Raw genomic sequence first — 10,931 nt, 5'->3', positions numbered from 1 at the left:
CACCTCATGATCATGCACACAATGGCTATGAGGAAACTACCGTAGTTCCAGCAGCAATGCAGCAGACTGTTCACATCATTCTGGAAAACTAGCAATTGTTCTTACCGCTCAATGATTGGACTCATGTCACAACATTGTTTTCCCAGGGTGCCGCAGGGTACTTGTACGTGGTCTCGAATGAGAATTTATTATTATTTTTATCACAAAGGGATATGAAACTCTAACGAGTGACATAGAAGTAAAAATATGAGATAAGGGATACCAAGGCCTCCAACCTCATTTTGATTTCTGATTGGTTCAAATTGTTATACTGGAGTTTGCAATACTTGCCATCTAGAATGCAGTAGCTCTGACCGTCTCCTCGGTAACCCGGTTTACAGGCGCACTGATAGGATCCGAGAGTATTTAAACAGAGAGCATTACCATTGATGCAATTGTGAGAACCACGGGTGCACTCGTCGATGTCTTATGGGAATAAAAAGAGATATTAAGTTAGAACAAATGTCTCAACAACAAGCAGAGCAGTTTCAAATACTTAGCATTCATAATGAAATAATACGCGATACGCGCCCGGTCGCTGACAGATAACCTCAAAACCCCGTAAAACATGCCGTTTGCTTTCTCCGTCAGGGGGCCGATTTTGCTTTCAATGGCCTCCACATGAAGACATGGATGTTTTCATTCATCCTCTCGCCGCAAATGTGAGATGCACGTGTTTAAATGTAAGATGACATCACAAACTGGTCGTGGAGGAAATAATTGCTGGTTATGTTAAGTTTTACACCGAGAAAGCTTCAAAGTATGTGTGATGTCGATTTGATATAGTCAGCAACGAATAACATTTCAAATTAGGTGCGCTTTAAGCCAAAAATATAGCATCCCAATTCTAACCAATATATGTATGGCAATCCGAATCTAGATCAGTTCTAGATCATAAAATCGAATTCTTATAAATTTATCTCGATACTAGGCACTGGACATATCTCATAATAGGGTGGCTTTTAATCGAGTCTTTGAAAACCAAAGCATTGTCTTTGTCCAATTATGGGAGATAAAAAGACAATCAAATGAACAAATCGCTAAGGGTACAGTGCTTTCATATCATTACACGATTACGCAATATTCACGCTTAATAATTATATTGACCTAAATAGTTGCACATTGTTTCTTTGAAAGTTGTGACAATCAAAGCATATAATATCAGTTCGATAGGTCTTAGCCATCGATCTTTCTTCAAATTCGATTTAATTGAAGGCAAATAATACCGAATGCCCCCCGGCGCTTTAGGCGTTGTTGTTGTGTTAATTCATCGTATTGCTTACTGAGCCACCTGCAACGTGGCAAGCGGACTATGTATTTACCCAGATGCCTTTTCTCTGGTGATGTTGTTCCCGTTGCTGGTAATCACCATCTTTGCTCTGATTGTGGTCTTGTTGTGACTGCTTCATTGGCAGACGTGGTGCCAGCGGTCACAAAAAAACTCCTCGCCATAATACCGAAGAGTCTTGCCTCCCTACAAACTCGTCAACTCACTCAACACTCAACACTCAAGAAAAACACCCGCACGACAAACACAGTCCAAGATAAATTATGTCTGCTAGTGCGCGTGCACAGAAACAGTGGTTTTCTCACCAAGACGAAGACAGTAACTTCCTTTGAAATCTGGCGTCAGAGCCTCGTACACACACTGTCTTTAGCGGGACATTTTGCCCCATTCCTCGAAACTTAGCGACATGGTTAAAGAAAACCATAACCATCCCACTTCGTGGCTTCCCAGACGGTGGGGATTCAGTAACCGCGTCTCGCCGTCGCAACGCCCAACAAAAGGTGAGCATACTTGAGCTAATACTAGGACAGATCGCTAACTACCGCATGGTTATCTTCACAAAAACTATTGTCAAGACTTCAACTTCAATAGACTCCATCTGGTCAGCCATACACATGCATTTCCGCCTTGAAGCCCACGGGCACATTCACTTACCGACATACACCTCGAGCACGGCGAACGTCCAGCAGATCTTTAACAAAGACTTATGGCCTTCACAGAGGAAAGCTTCTTTTGCGCCAACAGCAGTCGTCACCATAGCGAGTCCATCACAGGGGATGAGGAGATAACCACTTCCTTGCAAAATGTCATCGTAATAACCTGGTTACGACTTGTCCATCCAACCAAATTAACGCAAATCAAATGTTGGCTTTTGAGGAGAGGGGAAATCGGATTACCCGGAGAAAAACCTCTCGGTGCAGAGTAGGGAGCCAATAAACTCAACCCACATACCCAAAGAGATTACTACACAACTGTAAACAAATACTCCAGGCCCTATCCACGCTGGACCTCAAGCTCGCCGCTCCCAAGACTAGTATCAGTCCCAAATATACAATGATCTTGTGCTGGGTTTTGGAACTTTTGTACTCTTTAGGTGTCCCCTCATCGAATCACAACACTGATTTCTTGTAGCAAGCCCGAATCTGTTGGTCTTATTGGCATTTTGGTTTATTGGCGGATACAAAGTGTTAGCTCGTGTCATACAATAGTGCCTTGCCTTACTTGCATCACTTGACACTTTAGTGGCAGGGGCTTAAGAAGAAGATTAACTGGCCCTTTCATTACGTCCGGTTCTCTTTCCTCTAGCTGAATCATCACCCCCACCCCCCCGCCTTGACGACCAATGACGGATCATCACCGACGGTACTGGTAAGTCTCTAGGCATTGGTGCAGCACTGTACATGAACCGTGCCAATAAGCTCCTGCTACCGGGGTCCTTCAGCTCAAAACTCCGCTGTCGTAAACCCACCTGGCTCCCATGAAAGATCGAGGCATTATTCATTGCAACCTGTACATCATCCAGTACATTAAACCGTCTGTACAGGCTTTTGGAAAGCTCTGTCGTGGCGAGTATTCCTCAAGCCCGCGTGTTGCAACGATTCTCTCGACCGTTGATACCAGGCCACATGTTGCTGGACGCGTTACCTTTTCTTCCGACTTTGCCCGTCGGAATGTCCCCAAAGGCCACAATCCTGCTTGCCAAGACTTTAGCTTCGTCCAATGCACCGAGGAATCTTTAGTTCTCCGTACTGTAACATCTACCTAGAGCACCCTGTCAGGAACAGCAAAACTCCCATTCATTAGCAGAGCTGCCTGGCTCGCCATCGTGGCCGAATGCCCTGACCTACGGCGCACCTATGCCCCTCTCACCCAAGGAACAGGTCGTTCTATGAAGTTGACAAACGTTAAAGATATAAAACGTTATTTTAATGCTACCATAATTGCTTTGGATGGTGTACTTGTTGTTGAACGCAATGAAACACCGGTGCCTACACGAGATTGCGTTATCTTTCCTCGCCACGTCCTCCAAGGTCTGTTGACCGCTTTGCACATCCACCTTCCTCACCCCACTAGCCAACAGCTGAAGTTGGTTACACAACAATACTTGTTCGCCGTCGATATGGATGTCAAAATCTCTGAGTGCTACAAAGTGCTTACAGATACCCCTCCCCCTCTGCCTCATCGCTCGAGCAGCAAACGCTTTGGCAACGACGCCGACGAAGATTGCCCCTCGCCCTCATCGCCATCCCTATAGATACCGGCTGCTGCTTCCACTCCTGTGTGGCTTCGAATTCCGTAGCTGAACGCAGCTGATCCGTTGCCTGCACTCACCCCACCTCCACTACCAGCCAGTCTTTTCGCCCCCTTTTTCACCAAATCCCGGAGACACCTGTACAGATACCAGGCAGACCAGAATGGCGCACTCAAATAGTCACTGCGCGATCGCGGCCCTCTACACTACCTTGAGGACTATGTACTGTCTTAGCATTTCCTCTCAAGGCCATGTCTTCTGTTGTGCTTGTGTTAATTCATCGTATTGCTTATGCACCGTGGTAAGCGGACTCGGTATTTACCCAGAAACCTTCGTCCTGGTGACGTTGTTTTCGTTGTTGCTGGTCCGCCATTTTTTCTCGCCGGTATTGTGTTCCTGTTGTGACCACTCTGTTGACTGGCGCAGTCGTAATTACAAGAGAACGCGCAAAGAAGTAAACGATCGTTCAATTGTGACTCCTTCAAAGCGAGGCTCCACCATAGAGCATTGCATTCTGGTTGTAAGAGCGATGCATTATGGTAAAAAGTCATACACCTTTTTATCAACATGGGGGACATTTAAATATTCGTTTGTTTTTATTCAAATTAGCCATCGATGCCTCGTTATTAAGCCTAAAATTCAAAAGAATATTTTGCCTTGAATGAGGCATCAAGGTCTAATTTGAATAAAAACAAAAGAATATCTAAATGGCGGCCATTTTGGAAAAAGGTGTATAAATTGAAAGACATCGAGATTTGCACCCCTACATGTTTTAGCGTTCGACAAAGGGGAACATAGTTATCCTGTCGTTGGTCGAAGTCAGTCACGCGGGTATTGGTCGATGCAATGCGAATTCACATTTTGGCGGCCATGCTGGGATGCCATCTGTGTATTTGGAGAACTTTACCCCAAACTCATGCAAATACAAATGAAGATGAGTAGCTCTGGAAATGAGTGCATGCGCTTGAAATTGGGAGACGGTATTTCATGTGCTCTTCGTTTTCGTGCGCGGCTAGCCTGTCCCAGTGCTTGACTAATTTCGTTGTGATGTTTTATTATTTCCTTGCTAGTCTATAAGAAACCAGTAGGCATATATGCCAATAAGACTCGAATTGTAAACAAATAATTGGCTATTATGATTAGTTATCGCGCTGTATGAGTTTGTTCTGTTTGGTCAGATTAATTTATTTAAATTGGTACTCCAAAGAAATGCAAAAATGAAGCAAGAAAACACTGTAGCAAACAACTTTTACCTCGGCAGCTCAAACCATTTCCGGTAAAACCAGTTTTACAGGTGCATTGAAAAGATGCCAATGTATTTTGGCAGATGGCGTTAACATCACAGACTGGGGTGGAAGCCTTGCATTCGTCTGCGTCTGAAAAAAAAAAAACCAAAAACAGCAAGCGCAGCTATGATTCAAGAGGTTGTGTAAATTTGAAAGCTAGGCGCACTTACGTTTTTCCTTTTTATTATTATTATTATTTTTTTTTATCATTTGTTTTTTCTCTCTTTTTTTTTTAAATTGCATTACAACAAAACACACACACACTCGCACTCTTCCAATCTCTAATTATTACTTACGTGGTCAAGTCTTTTCTTTGTTCGACCGGTTACATACACAGACCAAACAGCCCTCACAAGGTACTGAATACTCGGATACTTATGTCATAAACTTAGAAAGGTAAGATAGAAAAAGCGAAATTATAGGACATCGAGATGATGTTCCTGTGTAGGGAGCTTATCCATTTTTTTTTTATAATAGAAAGAGAGCTTGTTTCTCTCTTTAGCTATTCGACGCTCCATTTCATAAACTGCTTTTACTTTTGCCAATATTGTTGCACGTGTTGGTAAAACATTTTTGAGTTTACAGCTGTAAATGTATTGTTTCGAGAGCAATATGAGGTGATTATATAGAAGCGAGCCTTTAGTGGCCATGGTCGGGTGATACCAAAAATGACATCAGCCAAAAAGGAAGCAAGAAAACACTATAACAGACAACTTTTACCTCGGCAGCTCAAACCATTTCCGGTAAAACCAGTTTTACAAGTGCATTTAAAAGATGCCAACGTATTTTGGCAGATGGCGTTAACATCACAGACTGGGACGGAAGCATTGCATTCGTCTGCGTCTGAAAAAATAAACCCAAAAACAGCAAGTGCAAATATGATTCAAGAAGTTTATTTTATTTAATTTTATTAGCTTCGCCAACTTAATATAAAATATACACAAACAAAACAAAAGATGTAAATGGTACAATACAGCGAGGGACACCGCAACAGCTTCCGCCAATTACTGAGGGCCCGGAACGCATAAAAATGAAAAAAAAAATTAAAATAAAACTTAAAGAGTAGTTAGTAGCAGCAATCAATGTTTCTTGTCAGATTACGGGCTTTGTTGCAACTTGTGAAGATAGACATGAATGAGCGAGGATCTTCAGGGTCATTTGATTTACAGAGTGATTGCTTAAAGTAGCTGAGTAGGTGTGCCTTGAATGAACTGAACTGAAGAGATGGTTACGCAGGAAAGACCAATGTCATCAGCTAGAGTGTTCCATATTCTCATTGTTCGGATTAAAAAAAGCCTCTGATATGTAGTTGTTTTGCATTTTTGGGAAACAAAGAGAATTACATTAGTGTTGCTATTGGTTCTAATTGCTCTTGAGAGGGCGCGTCTAGTGGCGAGTACAGTAGGGTTAACCTTAACTAGCCCACTCACAGATTTAAAGGAAAAAAACATATCTAGGTCTCTTATGTTTGACTATTGTGAAAACACCCGCAATTATCCCATGGGAGACCACCCTAATTAACTTAGAGTTAGCTTGGTGATATCCTCTGTAAATATTGTTTTTATTATTATTATTATTATTGTTATTATTATTATAATTATTATTATTATTATGGGGTGTGCTTCTAAAACTAAAAAGATACGGGACAGGCCGGTTAACTCAGAGTACTAATAATGGACTCCTGTCATCAACGTCATAGTCATCTTCATCCTTGTCTTTGTCGTCGTCGACGTTGTCATCATCTTCGTGGTCATCTTCGTCGTCATCGTAGTCGTCGTCGACGTTGTCGTCATCGACATCGTCGTGGTGATCATCATCATCATCACAATCGTCATCTTCGTCGTCGTCGTCGTCGTCGTCGTAGTCGTCGTCGTCGATGTTGTCGTCATCGTCATGGTAATCATTACCCTCATCATCGTCATCTTTATCGTCGTTTTCGTCGTCGTCGTCGCAGTCGTTGTCATCGCTGTGGTCATCAACATCCTTATCATCATCATCATCCTCGTCACCATTACCAAGTTTTTCTACCCAGCATTTTTCTCCCCTGCAACATCTCAACATTTAATGTTTATCTGATATAGGCTGATTTTGCTTTTAGTGACCCACAATACTAAGATGGACATTTGTAATTCCGTGGTGCGAGCAAACTCGTGTCCCATTTCTTATTTTCTTCTACTCCCAGACCCACCGATTCAAATAAAAAATGCCTGGGTGCAAGGAAACTCTTAGATTGGCTCAAACAACACACCTCCTGTCAGCATGTCACAAGGAACCAACGCAGCTTGGCCTGGTTTGATTGAATCAAGCCAGTACTTGCCACTGACCACGCTGCCTCCTTCACTGGCTTTGATCTCCGAGCATGATTCAGCAGGTAACTCCTGGATGGAGCCCAGGGGAGCTGTAATTAGAGTTGCAAACAATGGTTCACATTCAAGTAAGTTGCACCTTGGTTGCATTCATAAAAAAAATGGGAACTCTTCATCATTACAAATATACAGAATAGCTGCTTTTTATCCGTGATTGGAAGTGCAGTGTGCTATCATCAATCCAGTTCAGGTATTTCACTTAAACATCATGAAAGAACAACGTCGAAAAAAACATGGTTAAAAACACCAAATGGCTACTTACGTCTAGAAATGTACGTAATTAGGTACACGCCAAACTTTTTAGATCTGTTACCCGAAGTATCCTGTTCAGTACTTTCTACCAGTTTCCAACAATACATTAAGTCATTAAGTAAAGTACGATCGTCCGGGTGAGATGACATTGACTGACGTTTCGACAACCTGAGCGAAAGTCAATGTCATCTCAAACAGTCCTTCTCAGGACGACACTCACCCGGACGATCGTACTTTACTTAATGATACGACTCCTGGGTTCAAACCATTTACAATATATTAAGTGGTAGTGTCAGCGTTATTTTAAGGCTAGAACAAATGGAGAGGGCATCCGGTTGGCTGTTTACAAAGCGATAGAACGTCCGACCCCAAATCCAGCAAGTGGCCAGAGCGAGATACCCTTAGACTCCCATGTTCTAGAAATTGATGGGTAAGGTTACATTCTCATCAAACCTGGAAGTGAAAAGGTTAATTAAACATGGCGGCATCAAGATCCAGTGCTCTTTAAACTGCACCATGACGCCTTCGTACGATATAATTTTCCATTTTAAAGCCTCGTTCACCACATCTTTCGCACGATAAAGAACCCACACTTTATTCTCAAAGAGTACGGTATAGAGGTGCCCTAGAGGTTCTCTGTCTTACAGAGGGTAACTGGCCGAATAGACCATATTCGTATTCTCAGTATTGGACTGGAACTAGCTTGCAATGGAGACTAATGCGGGGAAACCTTTTCAAATGCAAATACTTTTTAATATATTCCCCCGCATTAGCCTCCATTGCAAGCTACTTCCAGTCCAATACTGGGAATACGATTATGGTCTATTGGCAACTTGGCTTTATACTTACGGCAACTAGTTATGCACCAAAATAACGATACCTCTTTCGCTAGGTCTTGTCACGTATATCCGATCTGTGTCTTGAACATAATTGTCTGGTCTCGCTTCCTTGGTGCGACTATTTAACTCACACAAATTCCGGCTTATGACGTAATTGATGCTTTGACATCGGATGTTCGCGTTACATAACTGTCCGCAGGTCATCATGTTTGCAGTATTGCTTTCCTGAAACACGAATCCTCTTAACATCATACCATATGTAGAGTGTACACTTTTGCACTGCTGAGCGTCTGCGCAAAACACACGGCCACACACCAGAAATATGACTACTGTGACTTCAAAATGCAGGCTCTTGGTCATTTTTAAAGTAGCACGCAAGTCAGAGGACCAAAGGAAACTGCTAAAAAATGGCAGAAGAATAGGTCTTAAATTAGACAACGCTCAAAAAGATGTACACATTAATTTTGGCTGAAAAAGAGTTTTGGTCCTAAAATTTACTTGATGATCTTCTTTTCATGTTTCATTTTTTTTTTAAGTTGATATTTCTCCAGGTTGTTTTCATACGTTGTTCGAATGTAATTTTCAAAATGCACCCCTCGCCGTGATGTTTATTTGCGCAATGTTTACTGGGAAAAATTCTTATATCACTGCGTGGTCAAGCTATTTATCAACAGATTAGAGTAGGAGAACGACTATGACTACCTTATTATTGGAAATTAACAATGCACGTTAACAACGCGAAGAAAATTTACATTAAACTAAATTAACGCGAATTTTTCAAGTTAAGTTTACAGGCGTTAAATTAACGCGAATTTTTCGATAAGCAACTTGCTTTACTTACTGCGATTGTCATAATTCTGCGAACTCGCACTTTACATTTCTGAACACCAATCTGCGTTTTGGCTTTCGTGAATAAAACCTTCCAAGACAAGTCCACGGATTTTTGAAATTTTTTTTTTCAGCCTAAAATTTTGTTTGGAAGCCTACTAGACCCTATCAATTCAAAAGATCTTTCAAAGCCTCAGTTTGTTGCAGTAACACGAATTGGCTGCACTTACAAAATCTCAACATACCTATGTCTCATGGAGAAAAAGAAGCATTTACAGTAGTTAGCTTTTAGGATTGCTCAAATGGATCTAGTGAGGAACTAATAAGGTTTTGTAATGAAATAAAGGTGCTTTAAAATAACGATGTTGTAAAATAGCGTGCATTAAATTTACATCAACATTAATTAAGATAAATTAAATTAACGCGAATTTTGTAAAATCACGTTAATAAAAGTGCGTTGTTAATTTCCTATAATAAGGTACGAGTTTTCTGTACTGGGAATGTGCATTACACTCTAATAAGCATCAAGAGATTATGAATTTCTTGTAAGCATTGTTTCCTGTTTCTCTTAGGACTGACAATGGTCCCAAGAGAAAACAAAAAAAAAAAAGGTTATTCAAAATTTGGGTGGACAAACAAAGAGTGTATAGTGTTTTCCGCTTCAGCCAATGTTATATTATTTTTCCTGACTAATGGGCAGGTGATATAGCTCCTTTTGTTCGTCCATCAGAAGTCGTTCATTACGTCATTGTTATTGGCGTCCCTAGAGGTTTGTTGAAAACGTCCAATTCTTCACTCAGTTTCAATTAATTGGAGGTTATTAATACAAATACTGACTTTACATTTTCAAACAACGTTCTTGTCATGAAGTCATAGGATCCCTGGATTAGCGTTGTTTAGCTAGTCTTCATAATTTTTTAAACACGGCTGAAAAATATCGTATAACCCGTCACAGAACTGAAATCCATTAGTTAAAAAATAGCCTTTTAGGGGGTCCAAAAATTGATAAAATGCGTTGCTGAGATCATCTGAGCCCTCAACCAACTCTTTTGATAATAGAAAATAATATATAAACAAAGCTGTCTGGCTTTAACGCCAACAATAAGTTTTATTCAATTTTCGATTCGAATATTGCGTGTCTACGCGTTTAGAACATAATGGAAAATTTCCATTCGCGCTTTTTGGATATCAGACTGGTTATAGGCAATTTGACGCCATGCGGCTCTTTGGCTATAATAGCCATCATATCCAACGCGCGAGAAAATTGCGAAAAATCGCAAAACTCTCAAAAGCTAGAGAAGACAAGTCCCCCAAAGTGTTGCGATTTTTGCGATTTTAGCGAAAATTGCGAAAATTGCGAAAAATCGCAAAAATCGCGGAACACTGAAAAGAAAGCGAACACAAGGCCACGACAAGAGTCGCGATTTGTCTGTGGGTCACAACCCCGAACAAGCACGACAGTTTGATATATTACATCTTGGGAATCGAGTGCCAGCAATCAAATGCTGACCGTTTGGCGGCCTAAGAATTCTTGAATTTCACTGCGCCGTGTCAACCAACGAATTCAAAACCACTGAACCTTGAATCTATAGTTCTCAAAGCTTTTAAGCAATGTAGCAATCATTAGTAACTGAAAGCAATGAGCTTTAAAAATAACTGGAATAAAAATTCACGATATACTGAAAGTGTGGTGTGTGGTGTGAATAAATAAAACAATTTGCTCTTTGCATGTAGTAAAACGCGACAACTTCCAGACATTAAGACATGAAAAGAACAAACAAC

General features: G+C 41.1%; 1 protein-coding gene across 1 annotated transcript in view; it reads right to left on the bottom strand.

Annotated features, from left to right (window-relative positions):
- The window catches only part of LOC138004228 (uromodulin-like), a 15,021-nt gene extending 5,608 nt beyond the window's left edge, over positions 1–9,413 (bottom strand). The window contains exons 1-6 of the mRNA XM_068850700.1: positions 9,395–9,413; positions 8,363–8,721; positions 7,113–7,262; positions 5,585–5,707; positions 4,832–4,954; positions 331–465 (exon numbers count right to left, since the gene is read on the bottom strand). Coding sequence (XP_068706801.1) covers positions 331–465; positions 4,832–4,954; positions 5,585–5,707; positions 7,113–7,262; positions 8,363–8,721; positions 9,395–9,405 — 901 coding nt within the window. The 5' untranslated portion in view covers positions 9,406–9,413. The remainder of the gene's footprint in view (positions 1–330; positions 466–4,831; positions 4,955–5,584; positions 5,708–7,112; positions 7,263–8,362; positions 8,722–9,394) is intronic.
- Between the last annotated feature and the right edge of the window lie 1,518 nt (positions 9,414–10,931).

Source organism: Montipora foliosa, chromosome 5, assembly GCF_036669935.1.
Source record: "Montipora foliosa isolate CH-2021 chromosome 5, ASM3666993v2, whole genome shotgun sequence".
In the NCBI taxonomy this organism is placed as follows: domain Eukaryota; kingdom Metazoa; phylum Cnidaria; class Anthozoa; order Scleractinia; family Acroporidae; genus Montipora; species Montipora foliosa.
Note: the sequence above shows the minus strand (reverse complement) of the source record. Positions and strands in the feature narration are given on the sequence as shown.